This window comes from Echeneis naucrates, chromosome 3, assembly GCF_900963305.1.
Source record: "Echeneis naucrates chromosome 3, fEcheNa1.1, whole genome shotgun sequence".
Taxonomy (NCBI): Eukaryota; Metazoa; Chordata; class Actinopteri; order Carangiformes; family Echeneidae; genus Echeneis; species Echeneis naucrates.
The window spans coordinates 16231722-16254937 of record NC_042513.1 but is presented as its reverse complement, the minus strand read 5'-3'; the positions used below and the strand labels follow the sequence as shown (position 1 = coordinate 16254937).

At 41.0% G+C, this 23216-nt stretch overlaps 2 protein-coding genes across 2 annotated transcripts in view; both read left to right on the top strand.

Moving 5' to 3' along the window:
• The window catches only part of cep89 (centrosomal protein 89), a 50430-nt gene extending 44881 nt beyond the window's left edge, over positions 1-5549 (top strand). The window contains exon 18 of the mRNA XM_029497842.1: positions 5527-5549. Within this exon, the coding sequence (XP_029353702.1) occupies positions 5527-5536 (10 nt within the window). The 3' untranslated portion in view covers positions 5537-5549. The remainder of the gene's footprint in view (positions 1-5526) is intronic.
• A 2-nt stretch (positions 5550-5551) lies between these two features.
• Positions 5552-21071, top strand: abcc12 (ATP-binding cassette, sub-family C (CFTR/MRP), member 12). Its single transcript, XM_029498540.1, has 31 exons — positions 5552-5583; positions 5703-5854; positions 5985-6131; positions 6251-6398; positions 7075-7311; positions 7784-7957; positions 8300-8447; positions 8567-8715; positions 8899-9006; positions 9435-9659; positions 9748-9819; positions 10028-10152; positions 11421-11493; positions 12513-12716; positions 12901-13029; positions 13337-13433; positions 13962-14012; positions 15260-15358; positions 15471-15574; positions 15792-15974; positions 16121-16347; positions 16446-16583; positions 16871-17060; positions 17144-17233; positions 17389-17578; positions 17792-17951; positions 18057-18135; positions 18387-18500; positions 18800-18964; positions 19051-19186; positions 20956-21071. Exons 2-30 carry the CDS (start codon positions 5706-5708, stop codon positions 19159-19161), a joined length of 4086 nt encoding a protein of 1361 aa, XP_029354400.1. The 5' UTR covers positions 5552-5583; positions 5703-5705; the 3' UTR covers positions 19162-19186; positions 20956-21071.
• Positions 21072-23216: the final 2145 nt, after the last annotated feature.

Here is a 23216-nt window from a genome sequence, read left to right as displayed (position 1 = left end):
GGTAGCACACAGCACAACCAGCAGAGACCGGACCCCCTGGAGATTGAGACTGTTTAATGTGTCCATATAAAATATGTTTTGTGCAGAGGGGTGTACTACGAAGTGAGATTAGTGCCTTAGCGAGTTATGTTGAGCCTAAAGCCAGACTTTTCCGTGTAACAAAGGTGGCTCTCTTTTAAGCTGGCTATATCGCCAGAGTAATTTATGCTGCGAACAAAAACTGGACTGGACTGCTTCCAAAATAAACATAAATGGCTGCTGCACATATTTAACGTCCAGCAAACGATGGCAACATGCATAACTTATTTTTTCTCCTCCGAGTTGAGTAAGTAAGTTTATGAAGCCGGGGTTAGACGTCCTAACAACGGACAAAGGACTTAAAATAAATGGCGCTGAGCATGGATAGAAGAGAGAGGCAGAGACAACAAGCCTTTTGGCTGTTCATTTTCCTATTTTCAATTAAATAGTTTACAATTGCACCGCAATTAATTAAATAATGAGAGAGGAACCCACACCTCGCCGCAGAAACGCTGAGCAGGCAAATGTTCAATTGCTTTTGGTCCCTTAGAAAGATGTAAAATATGTTTTAATTGCTACACAGTTCACCTGATTTGGGTGCAAATACCTTCAATTTAAGATGAAAATTTGCAATTAAAGCATATCTTCATTGTTTCATTTCAAATCCATTTTGTTGATGTACAGAGCTGAAATGCTGAAAATTGTGTCAACGTCCGACAATGTAATGGACCTGACTGTGCACAGGACCTGTATCAGAAATGCTGCCTGAGCAGTGTCTTTAAAACTGACACTCTAAAAACTTGTTCCCCTGCTATGAGTGCTTTATTTGTGTGCCCTCCAGCACCAAACTGTCCAAGAACCAGAGGCCCTCAAACTCTGGCTTTTTTAAAAAGACATCCATACAGACACACACCCTCAGACTTGTAGTACTGTATTACACTTATAAGGAATGACTTAAGACATAACTTTGGAACTGTAAGTATATCATCTTTTTTTATCTACTGTTTGCTTCTTCTGCCGCCTGCTCTTTTTTATCTGCTATTGTCTGACATGCTGTAAGTCAATACTATGATCTCTACGCTTTAATACTTTGCTCCAGTGGTGCTGCAGTGAGCTGATTGTTATGACTGTTTTCCAGAATTTGTCACGACACAGAGAGATGAAACAGACATTTGGAAAGAAGAGATATCTCTACTCTTCTAACCTCAGCTACACGAACACGTTTTACTATGAAGCAGCCTCTATGGCGTTGAATAAGAAAAAACAAAACGCTGACCACCAGACAGTTACTGTTGTCATTTTCATGCAGACTCCAGGAGCAGGGTGTTGCTTTAACATGGACCATTGTGAATAAATTTCATTGCATTTTCATCTCAGAATGAAATAATGTATGAGGTAAGACACGGTAGCGACGCTGGCAGGCAGTCAGTGAAGCCCACATTTACATCAATAAATACTGCTGCAGGAGCTCTGTAAGCCGTTTTTGGTGATGTAGCCCCCTGAGGCAGGATCAGGACCGTTTCAATAACGTACGTAGACTTCCCTAAATATTATCTATCAGGGAGATCTTGTCTTTGTCCACCTTGATACTTTTTGGATGAATCATATCATTTTCAACCCCTCACCTTCTTTAACAACTCCGTAAAGATTTGGTCTGGACCTGCTCTGTTTGTAAAGGGACTTCAGGATATTTTCAGTGGGTTATTGTTTAGACAGTCTCTGCATGTCACTTAGCCACGCATTGCTATTATTTTTATTCTACAGAGTGGCCCCTTATTTTACAGCCTGTTGACAGAAAGATGTCAGCAGGTCTGATTAAACGGGAAAGTCTTTTCCTTAAACATGTGCAACCCATATGTATAAAACGAAGTAAACCGGTTTTTTGCAGGGTTGACATGAACAGGCCAAAGGTGAGTTGTCGGTAAATCTTAGCATGGGGAGTACATCACTATAGTACAAATAATAACGTACTTCATTTCTTGTTTGGTTTGGTGGAGCTTCTGTCTGTAGGTCTCCTCCACACAAACCCATACTCATACACAAAAAAGGCCAGGTGGCCACTTTACATTTCTCACTACAAACTTCATTAAGAAAAGCGTTTTTCGACATCAGTGCTGTCCTCATCAGGACACAATAAGTATCTTCGCTGTGAATCTTGATCATTAATTGAGCAACAGGGCTTGACTTGTGCGGATTTAATAGATACCCCGAAAATGAAGCTCCCATAAAGCAAATTACTGTTATCCAGCAATCAGCTGGTGCTGGGGCTCAGTCAGTCCAGCTCCAGCTGTATTTGGGGAAAACAATGCCAGGTGATGAGCATGTCGTGGGGACAGTTATGTCCCATGATAAATGTTTCCCAATGTGCTGACCTAATTTTGGTTTGTAAAAAAGTAAGTTGAAGTGGAGAAGCCGCGGATACCGCATTTTGCTCTGACCTCCTTTGTCAACGAAATAATATGGAAATACGAAATGACACACATGCACAATTACTTCAGTCCGTGTCATTTCATACTTCGGTTGTGTGAACTCCGGGCGGAGTCGTTTTTCCACATGCCACGCCTGCCTGGATGAGCAGGCGGCTTTGGGCCGTCACACAGCCGTGTGTAGTTCAGCAGCTTCGGGCGGCCCGGCAGGTTGGGTTTCCTCCCACCTTTGGTTGATTGATGACTAAATCGTCCGCAGGGGGAGCAGTTTCCTCTGAGTTTTTGCTCGCTGCGAAATAACACAATGCGTCCGAATGTGCGTTTTATCGCGCCGGTGCGTTTTGGCACTAATGCGTCACCACAGCTTGTCTCCCGTCTGTTGGCCCGATGTGAGCTGGGGTTGGCTCCGGGAAAAGCAGATTTACCTCATCACTACACAAGAAACCTTAATGCCGGAGCTTGGTCTTCTGGTTGAGTGTTTACATCATGCTATTGTCACGGGCGCACTTGGTCTGCAACAATGGCTGCACACCCGTGAACCTGGACTGATCATACACATTAAGTCATGATACAGTATAGTTCATTATACACGCAGTTTTTGCTTCACATAATTCTTTGTTCAGTTGTGAAGGCAATTGGTTTAATGCATCTAGTTTTACAGTCCGTACTGACGCCGTGTCAGTATGGCTGTTCATTGTCCCTTTAAATGTTTCATGACGTCTGGCTCCGTGCTGGTTTTGTTGTTGGACGGCGTCATTTTTGTCTCTCTTGTTTTTCCGGTTGTCAAATAAACGGCACACACGTTTGTGTGCGCAAAGTAAGAAATTGTAGTCTGCGATTGCCTCCAGTTTCTATGATGTGTTGGATGAAGGAAGGACGATCAGCTACTGGTTGCTCTTTTCATGAAGGCATGATGGTGGATTTTTCTGTGCAAATCAGTAGAAAGATACACAAGGCTCCTCCACACACACAGGTCTGCACACCCTGCAGCACTTTGAAACATGTCCACTATAAAGCTTGCAAAATCAGTTTGCAAAGCTTATATTCATTTGACACACTAACTGTCTGCCCAAAACCTTGAAACTAGCACTTAAGCCTGCGTAAAACAAAGTTTGCATCGTCCAAAACCTGAAACAAATGTTGAAAAGCGACGAGCAATATAGTTCATTACCTTCTCTCAACTAGAGAAGCTCAGGAATGACGGTACAAAAGCTGCTACCACTTAAAGTGACAGTACAGGCACTAAGGCTTCAGTATGAATACTATATTCAGGCAAAATTGTTTTTATAAACATAAAAATAAAGATTTTCAACCTGCTTACACTGTGAAACCTGCTCAAAACCCAGTGAGAGAAAAACAAATGTCACTGTCTCCAAAATGAAATATACAAGGCAGAAAATCTCCATAAATTCCGTTTAAGGTCCAAATCAGACGCAGACTGTGTTGCCTATCGAGATATATCATGTAAAACAGCCTCCCCAAACTCTTGTTCAATCTACGTCCAAGCAGCACCTCTGCTGCGCCGTCCCTCCACCTTCAGCACGGAGGAAGTGCCTCCAGCAAATTAACCTTTGATCCAGTGAGTTCAGCATTATTCCAGAGTCAGACACAGAGTCAGTCCAAAACCAAGCTGCCAGGCGTTTTACCTGTCCTCCAAGAGGTAGTGTGTTCTTTCCTTACAGCAACGCTTTCACTAATTTTAGTTTGATCAGTGTTGATCATTTAGTTGCTGCAAAAGTCTTTCTTTGTGTGTGTCAGTGTGTGTTGTGGTGGTTTTTGTGTTTAGTGTTTGGGTTCCGTTAAACTGATTCGGAAAGTTCGGTTGTCACAATATTTATGATTTAGAAACTGACTCTATTCAATTTATTATTTTAATTAAAAATGGAAAATTACATTTTCAGAGATGATGTATGTCTGTTTGCTTCATGATTTTCACATTAATTTGCTGAAATTGAATGGCAGAAGAAAATCATGGTTATTATATCAGCTGTGAAAATATTTTCTCTGTATGTATGTTTGAAATATTTCTATGCTCCAAATATAGTGCTGAATTCATTAGTCAATTATTTAATGTCTCTCTGTGATGCGATATGAAGTTAAAAGTTATAGGTAACATAAAATGCAATTTTCATCCCAGCTGTAATTTGGTGAGTTCACCAGTCCATCACACGGCCAACACACAGAGACAGACGGAGACCAACAACCACTCACACTCAGACATACGGACAATTTTTGAGTCGCCAATTAACCCAAGCATGCATGTCTTTGGACTGTGGGAGGAAACCCACACAGGCACGGGGAGAACGTGCAGACTCCACACAGAATGGCCCCAGAACCGGGAACCAAACCTGCAACCTTCTTATTGCGGGGCAGCAGCACTGACCACTACGCGCAATTTTATGCAGTTCTATCTAAAAAATATATATATATCTACTTAATAAAGTAGCCAAAACTAATTGAATTTCAAATTCAAAGATGTTTTCAGGCCAAAATACACTGTTGCCTCTCTTCGTTGTGCGTCTGTCTGATGTCCAGCATCATATAAATCCCCTCATGCAGGTATAAAGGTCACAGCCGAGTTTCCAAATTCATCTTTAGGGACTGAAATGCAATACATGGTTGTTTTCTGTAACAATTCCAGCTTTGATAGATAAACTGAGTTACTGTGATTTCTTGACAATCTCTGGTGTTTCCACTCTGGTTTTTTGTTGGTTTATTCTCAGTGTTGACTAAAAACATATCAACCAACCTCTGATCTCCACACACATCCTCACTGTGCTTTACAGCATGTAGTACTGCAACTGTACCACCCATTCTGCTTGGATGGTTGTAAAATATAACTTCATCACCTCTTAAAGATTTTACTGTGTAGTAACAAGGGTCACATGGGTCATTTCATCCTAATTGAGGGAAATGAATTCAGCTGCAGGAACTTTGACACAGTAAAAAGAAGTGTATGTAGTTCATTGACACACTATATTGTCATGCCACCACTTACATAACATGAGAGAAGCAGCCTCAGACAAAAGCGATCAAATGCTCTCTGTATCTAATAAAAATAACGCTTGCTGCATTGGCACAGGACAAAATGAAGACAGGCTATTCTCTGGAGAGGAGTGAGGCTCGCAGAGTCTCTTTTGTAAGTACAGAAGAAACAGCAACTTCCAGCATAACATTCCTGACCACATGTTGCTTTCCCTTCCTGAGAGCCCTTTTCCCATTGTTTCTCTGTCTCGTTTCTTATTTCTCATTCTTCAGACCATGGGTGACATGAGATGGAGAACTGGATCTGAGCTCTCCAGTCCAGAACATTCAGATTTCAGCAACGGTGATATACACTCCGATTCCCTGTTCAGAAAATACCACCAGAGCCTTCAGACCCTCAAACCTATCCGCTGGTCCTCCTCACAGTCAGTCTCATTCATGACCACTCTGAAATTTGCCTCTAATCTTTGGGTGACTTTTTTTTTTTTTTTAACTGTAGTTCACTCAGCTGTGCCTCACACAGATTTTACATGTGGGTGATGTTTCTGTGTCCAGGTCCCACCCGCTAGACAAGGCAGGGTTCCTGTCCTTTTCAACATTCTCCTGGATGACACCCATAATGTGGTCTATGTTCAGGAATAAGCTGGACATAGATTCTGTCAGCCTGTCTCCTTTGGATGGGGCCGCCATCAATGTAGAAAGGTCTCACACTCTTTGCACTGGTTCATTTCTCATTGTTTCCCACTGTTTTGTTAGTGGAGGACATTTGGAAAGAGGGTGCGTTCGTCTCAATGACTGCCCCCCGGTTGTCTGTTGCGTAGGCTCCAGAGGCTCTGGAAGCAGGAAGTGGCAAGGGTGGGCCTGGAGAAAGCCTCTTTGGGTCGTGTGATCCTTCGGTTTCAAAGAACCAGACTAATTATGTCCATCCTGGTTGGTGTTCTTGCCATGGTGGCAGTGTTTATTGGCCCGGTGAGTAAACAAGTATTTTGAGTGCAGGAAAAATCAATACACTGTAAAAATTAATTTAGCTTAAGTCAAGGTGTTATAAAAATATCACAGTTAATTATGTTGACTCAGATGTTGACTCGGGAAATATTTCAATCCTGATAGACAGTTATTGAATGATCACATTAGACTTAGGAAGAAAAAGCTTAAACTATAAGTGACAACTAACTATAGCTGTCAATTAAATACTGCAAAGTAATAAAAAGTAATTGGAGATGATGATGGTTAGATGAGAGCTGGATTTTTTTTTTTCCAGATGAGATAAGAGAGCACTCCTGAAATACACATCCCATGATGCTGTGTAAATAAAGTCTTCTTTGGTGTCATTTCATGGTTTCATGGTGACAGTTGAGAACAGTAATAAACCTTTGAAAAGGAAGGATTTAAATTGCTGTCATTAGTATGAATGCCCATAATTCAATGTATGCTGTGTGTGAATGGAAGCAAAGCTGCTGTGCTTGAGTTTTTATTGTGAACTCCGCTGCAACTCCTAAAATATAAGATTTTCTCGTTTGTATTTGCTGTTGATCCAAATCACAGTAATGCCAACAAATCCCTGAACTTGTGCTTCTTTCAATCAAAAATAATACTGTTTGATGCTGCAATGAAGTGTTACAAACGTCTGTCTTTGTCTTTTCAGGCATTTCTGGTCAATAAGATCTTGAACTACATTGATGACCCAGGGGAGTCCTCAGTGTCCTATGGTGTGGGTCTGGCCTTTGCACTGTTCACCACAGAGTTCCTCAAAGCCTTCCTAATCTCCTTGCTCTGGGCAACGAGCTTGCGCACAGCTGTCAGGCTGAAAGGTGCCTTCTCATCAATGGCTTTTCAGAAAGTCATCTCTCTGCGGACACTTGGAGGCATTTCAATGGGAGAGGTACTGACTGTTTTTCAAAGCAGGAACTCAACAGAGGCTGAGCTGATGTAGTTCAGTGGTTTTATTCAAACAAAGACGAGCAAAGACTTTTAGCGTATGGTGAGGCTGTCAAAACCAGGGTAGGAAGTCCAAACAGGCAAAAACACAAAAACAGACATTCACAAAGGAGGAATCTAAAGTGCAGTAAACAGGAAAAAGGTCAGAATGCAGACAGAGCCAGGGAAACGAAGCACAGAAGCACAGCGCAGCACTACACGCTGATGCGAGCAGGGCATTGGATGGGTGCTGCTCTCAGGTGTCAGAAAGAGGGGAAAGTATAAGTATTTATACATGTCATAGTGAAAGCTGATAACTCTGTCATGTTTCACAAATATCCTGAGTCATTTACCTGCTCTGACTTAGTTCATAATTCAAGTTTCTTGCCCTGTCAATTAATAATCAATTGCGCTCTTTCTGTGTGTGTCCCATCCAGATGATTAATGTATTGACCAATGATGGCCACAAATTATTCGAGGCTGTAATATTTGCCAGCTTTTTTCTGTCCACCCCAGTGCTCTTTATTGTGTGCGTAATCTACGCCTGCTTCATTCTGGGCTATACAGCACTGACTGGAGTCTGTACCTACATCATCTTCATTCCCATACAGGTGTGTACAGTAGAAAGTGACCATAGAGTCCATCCGCAGACAGACTTTTCATAAGATAAATAGAATACCTGTGCTTTTTTTTTCACCACAATCACACTTAAAGTCTGCCTGATGTACAATTAGGCATTTAATTAACCTTCTGCAATTGAATTAATAAATACTGTCCAGTTTCCTGTTGCTCCAACCAGTACTGACTGGAAGGCTTAGCAGGGAAAATACAATGTCTAACACATATAAGATAATATTTCCTGCCATCCATCATTAAAATCGCTAGCCCATCGAAATTTGGCATCCTTTGCTTCCTTCACTGTCCCTTACCTTGATGGTCTTTTCTGATTCCAGGCTTTATTGGTGAAACTCATTAACATGTTCAGATGGAAAACCATGGTGGTAACAGACAGCCGTGTTCGCACCATGAATGAGATTCTCACCAGCATCAAACTCATTAAGATGTACGCCTGGGAAGAATCGTTTGAGGAGAAGATCGCAGGTATGAAGCTTGAAGGCCGTTTCAGACCCTGTTGTAGGATTGAAACCAGTCCTCATGTGCATGTTGTCCTCTGTCAAGGAGCAAGGAGTAAAGGTGTCTAACTATTTTGTGTATAATAGGCCTGAGGAAGAATGAGAAGAAACAACTAAGATGGGTCAGTTATAGTCAGAATATTAACACCAGCATCACAAGCATCATCCCGACGATTGCCACCGTCCTCACCTTCATAGTGCACACGCTGCTGGGCCTGAGCCTCAACACATCTGAAGTGAGCACATCACAACCTCTGTCAACTCTGTGACTTAGATGGTTGAGTGTGTACGATTTTTCTCACCAGTTATGATGACAAGTGCTGACCACTACAGCATTGTGGTTTATTTCAAAGTTTAGTTTGTGGTATCACATAGCATTTAAGCTTTTTTGTTTTTTGTTTTTTTTTAACTCATACAAGACTTTCACCACCATCGCCATCTTCAATGCCTTGAGGTTCTGCCTGGCGCTGTTGCCCTTATCAATGAAAGCCGTGGCTGAAGCTGCGGTGTCAATAAAACGACTGAGGGTAAACTCTAAATTTTAACTCATTCAAAGGTTTATTAGTGATGATGTAGGCCAGTAAAACAGATAGTAGACAGATAATGATATGAGAATGGCTCCTTCAATCATCCTCAGAATAATGATTCTTCATTTAATGTAAATATAATTTAGAGTATGTATTAAGATTTAACATGTGATGCCATCTTGCAGAATTAATCTGGCTTTAAAGTGTCTGTTGATCATCATATCTTATTTGTAAACAATTTTTTTACGTAAATATATCTCAGTTTTTATAGCCGTCAAAGGCATTTTTTCTTGGGACATTTTTGAGACAGTTTTTCCATGAAGTTTTAATGTCTCAATTCTCTGTGCTGGTGTATTTCTCATCTGCTGTTAAAATCTCAGTTTTTCAAACACAGAAAAGCTTTTGAATACATTATGTGGCTATTTCAGAGAATCCTGATGATCCAGAATCCAGAGCCGTACGTGCAGCATAAGAACGACAGTGACTCAGCCATAGTGATGAAAAATGCTACACTTTCCTGGACGAAAATAGAGAACTGGTCAGATGCAGTGTCCGACACAGCGAATGGAGAGAGGAGAGACAAAGTGGAAGACGAGTCCCTGGATGAGAAGACTGTGCCAGCACTGAGAAATATCTCCTTCACGCTGCCCAAGGTATGCTTCAGCACAGATAAGGATACATCAAATCAGATTAACTAGATTAAGTGAAAGGTAAATTTATAATCTGTGTTATTTCCTGAAGGGGAGCCTGTTCGGAGTCTGTGGGAACGTGGGGAGTGGAAAAAGTTCACTGATTTCCAGCATTTTGGAACAAGTTGGTTTTTCCTTCATCTTTCATTTTCTTCATCTTCACCATCTCTGACATAAGCTTTTAATTTACTGCTAGTTCATTTTCTGATACCTTATAATGCAAATGACAATTATTCTCTATTTCCTGTTAATTGTCTCTCAACCAGAGTTCAGTCAAGTTGACTAACATGACAATTTCTCTCATTGTTGTTTGCCTCATCTTGCTATTTCAGATGCACCTCCTTCAGGGATCTCTCTCAGTTAATGGATCTTTTGCCTACGTTTCCCAGCAGGCCTGGATATTCCATGGGACCGTTAAAGAAAACATCTTGTTGGGGGAACCTTTTGACCAGGCCAAGTAATTCATCTAACCCACATAGATCACTCAGTAACTCATCTTCTACCACTTATCCATTTTTGGGTGGGCAGGGGCTGCTGGAGCCAGTCCCAGCTCACTCTGGGCGAAGGCAGGGTCACCCTGTGACAGGTTGTCAGTCCATCTCAGTGCCAACACACACAGACAGACAGAGAAACAACCACTCACACTCACACTCAGACCTATAGAGAATTTGGAGTCACCAGTTAAACCAAGCATGCATGCCTTTGGATGGTGGGAGGAAACCGGAGTACTCGGAGGAAACCCATTCAGCATGGGGAGAACGTGCAACCTCCACACAGAAAGGCCGCAAGCCTGGGAACCGAACCTGTGACCTTCTTATTGTGCGAACAGCACTAACCACTATGTCACTGTACTGTCTCTGATAATTATAGGTAACTGCTGATAAGCATGATAATGGAAACAAAAGGATGTATTTTTATATTCTTGAATACCATCTGTGCTGTTGGTGTGTTTTGTCACGACTGTAATAACACTTTTTTACTTTGAGAAAGTTTTAACTACCACAGAATCCCTCTTAGTTTGTAGCTGGAAAGATTTTCAGCTAGAGCAGAGGTCATCTCCATAATCTGGGAAGGACTCTCACTGCTACTAGAGAAAAAGTCAAAGGGGAGACTGTTGACCTTTGCACAGGATTTAATGAGTCACCTTAGCATTGTTTATACAGTCCATGGTCATGAGAGTTAGGCTGTAATCATCACCTCACGTGCAATGAATACTGCAGTAAGGGTTTTTGGAAGCGAAAATGTTGCTTTCCTCAACCTCTTATAATATATGCATCCATGGAAAACAGGGATCAAGTTTGTCTTCCTATTGTTCCTTTTGAAGGACAGCGTGTCTGAGTCTCACTCATGTCTGCAGAAGTTCAATGCGATTTTCTGTACTCCTGTAGCTTTCAGCGAGAGGCCATTCACTACAATGTGAAAAATAGTTGAATTGACGAAAAAAGTTATCAAGTAATTTTGAGTGAAGTTAGTTAGAAAAATGAAATGGTTAATGAATGCAGTGTTAGTCTTACATATAAAATTCCCTTCAATCAATTTTCTAGAATTTCTTTTATAAATGTTTCTTGTATGGAAACTTTTTTTCAAATATTAATTTAGTTAATCCAAATTTCCGTTTTTGTTGTCAAATTGTGTTTTATTATTTCTGCTGAAATACTAATTTACTTCTTGAAAATACACCAAAGCTTGTCAGACACATAATTCTCTTGTATTAAACATGCGTAGATACGACAGAGTTGTGGAAGTGTGCAGTCTCAAAGATGACCTGAAAATCCTCCCATATGGTGATCAAACTGAGGTAAGAGCTCTGTCTCACACTGCAATGCACTTTAATGTTTCTTAAAAGTATGTATGGAATAAGCACACCTGACGTCCCTCTGTACATAATATTCACACTTTAACAGCGAAGCATACCCGTACTAATTAAAAAATACATTGCTTTATGGTAATTACAATGGATTATACCCCTGCTTGTAAACTTGCCTCATTATAGGGATTATATTGTCACAAGATAATAAACATCTATCAAATTTATAGTTAAGTCTAAAGTCAAGTTGCACAGATAGAGGTGAGTCCCAAGTGTTTACCGTCCTATCCTGGGATATTGTTTCAGTTTGATGTAATAGACAAAATGTTATATTTGGAGGGCATTGTTGACTCAGATTTTGTGCCAAAACTCCAAACTCTTGTTCCTTATGAACACAGGCTGTCTCTCAGAAGTTTACTACAGTTTTAAATGCAGTACGCAACTGAATTGACAATTTAGTTCACCTTTATTGAAGCACCACAACTAACACTCACAAATGAGAAACAAGTTAAAAAGGGGAAAAAAGGTCAAGGAACATGTACTTGTACCATGGACTGATGGAGAATGGCAGGTGTGGCAGGGAGAAAGAACCAGATGAATGTATCCAGGGATAAGTGACCAGTTATGTCACTTCCCTTTGTTCTGCTGCAGCGTCCCTCTTTTTTCTTCTCACAATCTTAAATCTATTCAGTTATACAAGGACTTAACTCCATCCAGTTCAACAGTGTTGCTGCACACTGTCTTCGATTTTAACTCATCAGTGGTAGTCGACATAAATCTAGGTCAGTTTAGAAAGTCAAATTTATTGTTGTGATTAATCAACTACAAATTAAAAGCCAGTTTTTGTCTGGCACGTCCACTGTTTCTAGTTGTGAGCACGCTCCTGTCTTTACCATCAGTTTGCCCCTTGCTTTACTGAGGCATAATCAATAAAGCTGAAAAGTGGATTTCATGGTCCAGACCCTGAGGCCTTAGTAGTTTTTAAGTAGGTTTGTCTGTGCTGTTGTCAGATTGGAGAACGGGGGCTCAATCTGTCAGGAGGGCAGAAACAGAGGATCAGCCTGGCCAGAGCAGTCTACTCCAATAAAGACATCGTCCTCCTGGATGACCCGCTGTCTGCCGTGGACGCTCATGTGGGGAAACATATCTTTGAAGAATGCATAAAGAAAGAGCTCCAGGGGAAATCCATTATACTGGTTACACACCAGCTCCAGGTGGCAAATCACTGCTTTATTCCCATTTCTCTGTAGATTTAGTAGCTATATTCTGAGGGAGAAAAGTTTAGTAAGTTTATACAAGGTTACAGTTAAAAATTCAGAGTAGGACTTTCATCAGTCTGCTGAGGTAAATCACACAGAACAACTGGTGCCTGATAATTTCAGGTTTGTTTTTTTCCAGTATTTGGAGTACTGTGATGACATCCTGGTCATGGAGGACGGGGAGATCCAGGAGGCTGGAAGCCATCAGGCCCTAATGAAAGCCAACGGACGCTATGCTCAGCTCATCACCAACTACCAGATGGAGCAAGTAAGACAGTAACAAAAACTACTCTACAAAAATCTAATGTATTGTACGCTGCTGTTGTCATAAGCTGTGAAACCTCTAAACACTGTGAGGCCCCAGTGCATTATTGTTTTACTTGTGAAGGAACAATACAACAAAAGCTTCAGGGTGTGGTGCCAGTTATGTTTGTTTTTTTGTTAGTTTTTTTTTTTTTCAGTATTGCTGATACGATATTTCTAAATTGTGACTTGGGCACGGAAAGATTTGTGGTTTATAGGAATCACAAAAATGTGGATTGGCTTAGCAGGGTTTTTGCTTATATTGTTTGCAGACTCAGGAAGACGAAGAGGAGGTATCAACCCAAGATACTGCCCAGCCAGAGGAGGTGGACCCAAGAGATCACACACAGAGTGGGACAATAAACCCAGGTAGGCCCACAAGGAAAAAACGTTTTCGATGGAAAATGTTGAAATGGCCGAATTGAATCGTAGATAACTTAAAATGAAAATAAGGGGTTTCAAAAAAATTCATTACTCTCAATTTAGAGAGTAAGACCTGGCACCAATATTGTGTATTGAACCATGTGTTGCATTACTCTTGGCACAGATGACTTTGGAGTAAAGTGCCATCAGACACAGGCCGAAACACACACACAAATCAAATGTTGGCTTGAGCTAGAAAGAGCCAATATTTAACAATGAACAGCTAAAATGTGGTGCTAGCAGTCCATTCAGGTTACACTGAGACACTGGATGACAGAGGAAAGGATGATGAGGACAAAGCTAGCAGTTGCCCAGACAGGGCAACAAGCCTACAACCTTAAGTTTCAATAAAATGTTATTCTATTATTTGGCCATTCTCATGCGTTTATGAAAACTTGTAAAGTTGAAACATGGTATTTCATTTTTAGAGGTAGCTGTGAGAAAATAAACAAGTGTTTGTGTGTTTCCTTTCAGCATTCGACATGTCTGATGAAAACAATGATGGAACAACAGCTGAACAAAAATGTAAGTCCAATGAACCAATTAAAATGTAGATGTAACGTATCCAGTCTCCGCATGGAGGTCAAGCTCATCCTGGGAGTCTCAAATACTGGCGGCCAGTATGCTACCACACAAGTCATCGGTTAGGCCTGGGGGGGCGGATCCATGCTGACCACGGGAGAGGACAGAATATATCCCGGCTCTGATGCCAACCCAGGGCCGACATATAGACACATACTACCATTCACTGTTTCACTCAGGTCTGCAGGCCATTTAGAGGCACCAGCTAACCTAAAGGTGTATGTCTTTGGGCTGTGGGGGGAACGAAGACAGGCCATGGGAGAAAATGCCAACTCCACAAAGAAAGGCCCCAGGACCTTCTTACTGTGAGGTGACAGTGCTAACCTTTGCACCACCAATCATTCTCACACTGGAATCAAATGTTCCAATTCACACTGCAGACACACAAAACCCTTTCTCCCCTTTTTTTACAGTAAACATGTGCAGCACCATTAATGTTTTCCAGGATAAAAATACACGCAGCCATGCCCACATTTAAAGTCTAATCAAGTCTTGCTCCTTTTTAAGATGACTTGATTTTTGCACGGGCAGCATGGCGACGTAGTGGTTAGCAATAAGAAGGTTGCGGGTTCAGTTCCCGGCCTGGGAACTTTCCGTGTTCGGAGTTTGCATGTTCTCCTTGTGTCAGCGTGGGTTTCCTCCCACTGTCCAGAGACATGCGTGTCTAGGTTAACTGGAGACTCTAAATTGTCCATAGGCGTGAATGCGAGCGTGAGTGGTTGTTTGTCTTGTGTGTTGGCCCTGCAATGGACTGGTGACCTGTCCAGGGCGTACACCGCCCCTCTCCCAATGTGAGCTGGGATTGGCTCCAGCAGCCCCATTAGCTGGAAATGGATAAAGCGGTTGAGGATGAATGAATGAATGGTTGACTGCTTGGCACAACTATAAACACTGTTTTGCTGCAGCCAGATGTTTGAATCCTTATCTTAGAGAATGTCATTATAATCTTTTGAACATATTAATGGTCTTTCTGTTGTTATGTAAATTTGAGATAGATTGAGTTGGGAGTTGTGTTACATTCACTGCTGTAATTGTAAAAAAAGTTTGCATTACAGGATCTTCAGTGAAGCTTGTGCACATTTACACATTAATTTGTGCAATATTAACACAATCCAGTTACTGAATGATGCATGCTGATGCAAATAAAAGTTAATTTAATCATTGTCTCTAATCCTGCTCTTCCATTTCAGCCACTGTGAGTGCAGAACATCAGCTGGTCAGTCAGGAGTCCTCCACAGAGGGCGCCGTTCCCGGTAGAGTTTACATGCGTTACTTCAAGGAAGCTGGAGGTCTGATACAACGCATACACCCACACAAGCACTGCCATAATCCTACAAATGCTCCACACTTCACAAATGCACAACCTGCCTTATCATGTTTTGTGTGGCTTTGTCTTTACAGGTTACTTTGTTACCTTAATCACCCTCCTGAGTATGGTGCTGATGATCGGATCCACAGTCTTCAGCAACTGGTGGCTCAGCTTTTGGCTTGCACAGGGTGATGGGGTGAGAACCAAGAGCTCCCCATTACTTATTTACTGACCTCTATCCCTATAATACAATTCTCACACAACAATGCTGTTGTCCGCCCATAACTGATTTTTTTTATTCATTAATTCTTTTGTGTTCTTTCCTCATTCATGTGCCATATATAGTTTGTGTTCATTGGGCTCTCTGTGGTCCTGGTCTTCACTGACATCATTCATTCTCTGTTTTGTCACAGTCTGTCAATAGCACAACTCCAAACACGGGGGACATCTCACAAAACCCACACCTGCACTTCTACCAACTAATTTATGGCCTGACAGTGGTTTTTATGGTATTATTTGCCATCATCAAATGCTTTATTTACACTCACATCACCTTGAACTCTTCCTGCAATCTCCACAACACCATGTTAAAGAAGGTACTGTAACTTAAAGCATGTGTTAAGTGCTTGATTGAATGTCATCATTCAAATATGTGTATTAAAAAATGTATAATCAAGTGTATAGGATGACGCCTTACAGTTCAGCCTCTGTATTTAGCTTTTTTTTTTTTTTAATTCTTCAGATCATTGACAGTCCCATGAGTTTCTTCGACACAACTCCAGCAGGCCGCATCCTCAATCGCTTTGCTAAAGACCAAGAAGAGTTGGACACTGTGCTTCCCCTCCACATGGACACATTTGTGCAGTTTGCCCTAATAATTCTTTTCACGGTTCTCATCATCTCAGTTGTCTTCCCTGTCATGCTGGTAGCTGTGGTTGTTATGGGAGCTCTGTTCACCTTCATCCTCTTGTGAGTTGATAAGAACCTTTAGTCTGAACATGATACAATCTGTGCGCTTGTGAAGGTAAAGGGTTGTTTCAGGAATATTATTTGTGATTTCTTTACAGTCTCTTCCAGAGGAGCATCCGTCACATGAAGAGGATGGAGAACATCAGTCGCTCTCCATGCATCTCTCTTACCACCTCCACTTTGCAGGGCCTCAGCACCATTCATGCTTACAAGATAAAGGACAGCCACATAGAGTTGTAAGATATCAGCGCTCCTACGTCCTTTGATTTGTTTGATGAATTGTGGGGTTTTCTAACTATGCATTGAGTGCTATAAATGTTATTGGAAACAAATTGGAAGTATCGCAGACACACACAGAAGTGTTTCCATGGGACTCTAAAACGTGATCAACCTGGTCATCAAGAGCTTTATACGAAAAATGCACACCACTTTTTGCATTCCTCAGTTACACTTGCGTGTTTGCTTGTGTTTGGTATGCATGCATGTGTTCACAGCCCCTCAGATATCTACTGTCATATTACAGGTTCAGGTCCCTGAATGACATCAACTCCAACCACTATTTACTCTTTCACTCTGGGACACGCTGGCTCTCCTTCTTCCTGGACTTCATGGCTGTGAATGTGACCTTGTTTGTGTCGCTGTTTGTTGTGCTGAGCAGTAATGACATCATCAGTCCATCCTTAAAAGGCCTGGCCATGTCCTACACCATACAGGTACATTTTCAGTGATATCCTCATTGTTTAGTTTTTGAAGATGAGTGCAACACGTATTTACACATTGTTTGTGTGTTTTCTAGGTGACAGGCATGCTTCAATATGTAGTTAGGCAGTGGACAGAGCTGGAAGCAAGGTTCAGCTCGGTGGAGCGGATACTGGAATACATTGAGGTGAGGCAAAAAAAAATAAATAAATAAAATAATGGTGATTGAATTGATGAATTTAAACAGTCTACCGTGTTCCACTTGAGGCTATCAACATCCCAAAAAATGCATTTGGTAAAGAAAGATCTGTAATTAAAGTAATTGTTATTTACTGTATGCAGATTTGCAAGCCTGAAGCCCCCAGACACATAAAGGAAGCTCAAATCCCAGAGGACTGGCCAAAGAGCGGAGCAATCACATTCCAGGACTATAAGATGAGGTACAGAGAGAACATGCCCATCGTCCTGAATGACCTCAATTTCTTCATCCAAGCTGAAGAGAAGCTGGGGATTGTGGGAAGAACAGGTTCTGGTAAGACTTGACTACAGCAGCTGAAGTTTTGTCTAAATGGGCAGTTTGTAAATTCTCCTGTCTTATTAACTCAACAGAGTCTGAACTGATCATGATTTGTCTCTGAGACAGCAGCATATTTAGGTTTATATACTCTGTAATTTTGTAAATGCTCAACTGTACAGTGCTTCGTCAGACTTCTTTGAACAATGACCCTGTGCTTTGTGTCTGTAGGTAAGTCGTCCTTAGGAGTGGCTCTGTTCAGGCTGGTGGAGCCAGCTGCAGGAATCATCCTGATAGATGGAGTGGACATTATGGCCATTGGTCTGCAGGATCTGCGCAGCAAGCTGTCCATCATCCCCCAGGATCCTGTGTTATTCATTGGCACAGTCAGGTAACACTTTCTAATCCGCACTCTGTAGAGCTTCCTGTTTATAAAGAGCCCCACTGGCCCTGTCACTGACTAACGAATTGTGGTAATGCACATCTTTGCCTGCAGATACAACCTAGATCCCTTTAACAACTACACTGATGAGGAGATCTGGGAAGCACTGGAGAGGACCTACATGAAGGACTCGGTATGATGCCAGCACACTGCAGATCACAGTGTATTTACAGCTGTAACCCAGTGCGTGCTAAATCATCTAGTCAAAGGCGTGGCAGCAGTGTTGATCATTTCATTAACTCAGAGAACACAGTTACACATTTACCCCGGAGAAACAACTAAGCTTTATCTTAATGGTTTGTTTGATGACAGTCTGGCCAGTCTAGTCGAAGTTGTTGTTGCAGTGGTAAACATGATGTTGTGATTGTTGTCGTGTTTCATCAGATCTCCAAACTGGAGGGGAAGCTGCAGGCCCACGTACTGGAGAATGGAGAGAACTTCTCTGTTGGACAGAGACAGCTGATGTGTATGGCCAGAGCACTGCTCCGTAACTCCAAGGTTTGTCCTTGTTGGTTTTGCAGTTTTAGTGTTACTGAACACTAAACAGTACATTTTCATATGTTACCGTAGCAACACCAGTGTCTTTGTCCTGTATGATTACTGACTCTGCTGTATCTTTATTTGTATGTATGTTTGTAACTACATATTTTATATTCATATTTATTCCCAGTTCACTTCCACATACCAATGTGTGGACCGACAGCTAATCTCTGCCGTTGATAATCCTCTGTCATAACTGTCCTTTTTATAAAGCAGTCCCTTTATCAACATTAACCATCCCTCCTGTTGTCCAAAAGATCATCCTGTTAGACGAGGCAACAGCCTCCATTGATGCAGAGACTGATGCTCTGATCCAAAACACCATCAAGGAGTCCTTCAACAACTGCACCGTTCTCACCATTGCCCATCGCATTAACACTGTGATGCATGCAGATCGTATTCTGGTCATGAACAACGGAAAGGTAAAACACAAACACAAAATGACTACACAAAGATGAGCTTTGTGTAATCCTGAACCCAATCTGAAAGTATGTGTTGGACCTGACAGGCAGCAGAGTTGGACAGTCCAGATGTGCTGAAGCAAAGACCGGACTCTCTGTTCTCCTCACTCCTGACAGCTGCTAACACCATCAACACTCGAAGTACAAAGGATGAGTGACACAGTTATCACTCTAGATTTTCATGTATGTAATCAGTGTGCTTATATTTTACACAGGACCTGTTTGTGCGACTGAGCAGCAGAGATTGCGTGGACGTAGTGGTACATTTGTCATGTCTGTCTGAATGGATTTGATCTGTAATGTTTTTTTAGGTCACTAATCATCGATTTTCCATTTCACATGTGAAGTTTCTGACTACTGTGAATATGCACTACATATTTTGATGACTATTGCATTTTTTTCACAATAATTAAGAGTATATGGAAGATGTCTCATTGCAGTTTGTGCTCACACACACACACACACACACAGGTAATAAATCATGGGTGTTTCTGTTTGCTATACTCCAACCACATATTCTTTTTCTTTGTCATCCCCCATAGTTTTCATTTTAAAAAGTGTCAGGAAAATTAAGGTTTAACATTAGTCATTGTTTTTTTTAAACAGGCAAGAATGAGTAATGTTTTGTGCTGGTGGATCAGTTCAAAAGGGAAGTTCACTGTTGCTGTTGTGCCTCTTAAAAGAAATTTCAGGCAAAGCACCTTTTAAATCCAGCCAGTGTCTTATGAGGAAGAGAGTTTTCTGCCATAAAATCTCATTAAGGCATGACATTCCTCTCAGCTTCGGTTATTGTGTTTTAGTTGGGGTTGTGGGGGGGGTCTCATCCCCAGTCTGTTCACTCTCCATCCATTCTTTATCTCTTCTATTCTCATGATATAAACCACAACACATACATATTTAGATTTAGATATATAATCTTTACACATTGAAAAATAAAGGCTCGACTCACTCTTAAAAAGCTCGTTAAGACTAATCTAATGAGTCCTTAATGCTAAAGAAGATTTTTGGTGCACAGAAAACATTTCAGGAAGTGGGAGATAAATAACCAAAATTACATTTTACCTTTAACTTTTACACGGATCGTCATATTGATTAAAACATTCTCGATGTTCAGCTCAGCTGCTGTAAACACCCAAGAATTTTAAACACAGCAGAGGCACCTGTAAGCCCTCTGAGGAAGGTTAATGTTTACCCAGATCATCTAACAAAAATAAAGAAATCATTCAAATTAAATGTTGATAGATTAAGAATCAGCGTTGTCCACAGGCCAGAAATGACAATTGAATTCACACATGAATGAATGAACAATAGAAATAATTGGAAAATTTGTCCATAACATGTTACATTTGTTGTTTCCTCCCAGAAAACATTGGTTCACATTCACTTTGTCATTTTCTTCCTGGATATCACAAATATTATTGTTATATGACATATTTATAGAAAACATTCTTTTGCTTGTTTGTTTGTTTGTTTGTTTTTTGCTGAGCTGAACTAAAACGTTTATAAACTATTAATCAATTTTAAAGCAGGCCCCAAATGTGCAATTAAACTCTACAGTAAAGGTAAGTACGGGTCAAAAAAATCTAATTATAATATGTAATTAAAATAAATACGTCAAGAGTCAAAAGCAAACACCCTCTGTCATAAATAGTGAATAAAAAAAAGGAATCAACCTAAACATTTTAAATTAAATAGTATCAAAGTTTCATAGAAAATAATTTTACTGACTCAGTAAAGGCAAATCATTGGTCTCTATTGAAATGCCAAGAAGTTAACAGATCATCTGATGAGACTGAAACTGATGATAAGATTAAAAAAAAAAAAAAACCCACAAAAACTTTTGTTCCCCTGGGTAACCTATATGGGATATTTTGTCTTTCTGATAGAAATTTTCATTCCCATCCAAGTCAAACCAGGTTACAATCTCTTATTTCTCCATATCTCCATTACAGCTGCTGCTGGAGGAGGAGGCAGCTGTCAGCCAGTGGGGGGAGACAGAGCCACACACACTAAATCTCAATATTGTGATCTCTTTGCTGTCTTTTCAATCTGCCTGCATTCTAACCTGTGCCTGTGAAGTGAAACTAAAATGGTAAGTGATTTGATAGGTGACTGAAACAGATCTTGAGCTTTGGAAAAAAGGCCTCGCTTGCTGTTTAGCCAGTGCCATCTGGCTCAGGGATAAATGATGGTCAGAGCTTTTTGTTCCTCCAGCAAGAGCTGTTCTTTATGAATTTCGATAGTGGTTCATTTTCTGTCTTCTCTGAACAAAAATGACTGTGTGTGCCTTGAAAAAAATACAGACAATCTCCGATTAACTTATTGTTAATTGTTGGTTGACAGGTCACTGGTGTGAGACTCATTCAATTCAATGACTTTCAAAATGACAGCTGTACATAGCTGTAAAGATTAGTGCTGTTCCAGGCAATCAAAGATGATCGAACCAGTCGTTACTCCACCATGTAAATATCAAAACTGTTTCATTTTTCAATCTTTAGAAAGTCATGTTTGATGACCAGTTAATCTCCTCTGACCATGCTAATTATCTGTTTACTGGTTGAGCCACTTTACAACACGATGAAAGTCATGGCACACAGTGGGCTTCGGTTTGCTCTCGTTCTGACTGCTGCAGTGTCTTTCTGGCAGGACTTCCTTCATGCACAGTGAAATCCTTGCAGATGGTGGCCATGTTGTCTTTGAAGTCACTCTGCCACTCACCAACCCACGCTGTCTACCCATCGCTGCCCATATTTGCCTTCAGAGAGATTTCTGGGTTTGCACCATCTACTTCAACTCATCATTCCATTCCAAACTCCTTCTCAGTCATTGTGGTTCTCCATGAATATGTTTTATCATCACCATCCCTGTTAACCTGTCCATTTCAGTACAGGCTTATTCTGGTCTGTGGCTTAACAAAGTACCAAGTCTCTACCTGTGACACTGTGACACTTTCGATGCACTCCTTTATCTCCTTCATTGTACTGAAACCAACGTCTCTGCAATGACGCTTCAGTCTTGTGCCAAATAAGCTAATGCGAGATAAAGACTAGTGATCTCAGGCAACCCCGCTGGGAAGAGAGTAACACCAGATGTCCTGCTCTCCAAACACAAACCTCAACTTGTTGTGTCACAGTCACAAGCCCGGCTTCCTTCAGGCAAAGGCTAAATAAAATATCAATGGATCAATTATTTTGCCAGGCTTGTGTTTGTGTTTGTTTTGAAGGCAGCTCACATGTTTTGCTGTGTTTGCCAGCTGAAAGGTCTGCTATTAACGCTTTGATATCATGTTTAATATGAAAGTGTTTTGATCACATCCCAGGTTTTGGCATTTTTCCTGAAATATGAACTGTTAGAACATAGTTTTTTTTTCAATAAATATAATTCAGTGTCTCTAAAATTAGAGCAGTGAACTAATAACCAACATGAGGATTTTAAAAAGAGCGAATCATTGAATACTTTTGTTGAACTAAATCAAATAACTTTTTTTTTTAATTCATCCAACAGCTGAGAATTCTCATGACCCAACACTGATGCAGACATTTCCACAATGTGCTGAATTTGCAGTTTTCTTTGCTTCCATGTGGACAAGTCCAGTTCGTCCCAGATCACGTCCTGGTATTTTAAGTCTAGTTGCCACCTAGTTTTTTCCAAAGACCAGCCAATCTGTCCCTCTGTGCTGCTTATCTTTATCTCACCATGTAGAAAGCATTCCTACTTACTACACTGTAATATTGAAATAACACCACTTCAGACAGACAGTTTGTAAAACATCCCCCCAAAAAAGAAACTATCGCATTCACTTTTAAGACATCATTTACATCCCTTGCTGCAGGAAAGCTGTTTCTTAGTTTCTTTGGTGACATTTTCGAACTTCTTCAGAATTTAATGACCTTCTTTGTGTAACCTTTGGCAGTTTGTGCTACAAAACTCATTAGAGTGGAACTGCTAAAATGTAAAGAAACAACTGGGAGCACTGTATAACCTCTGACCTTCAGACCAGGGTGTGGGAGCTTCTGTCAGAATTATTTGCTTCCTCTTATAGCAGACTGACAGACCTGTTCAGACGTAAAAACACGTACACACGCACTGTCAGTGATAAACACCCATATGTAGGAGGACCCCCCCACACACACACCCACACACCCACACCCACAGACACACACTAGTGGGAGGAGCTAAAGCTCCGCTGCTCTGAGTTTGTCAGTTTCCCAAA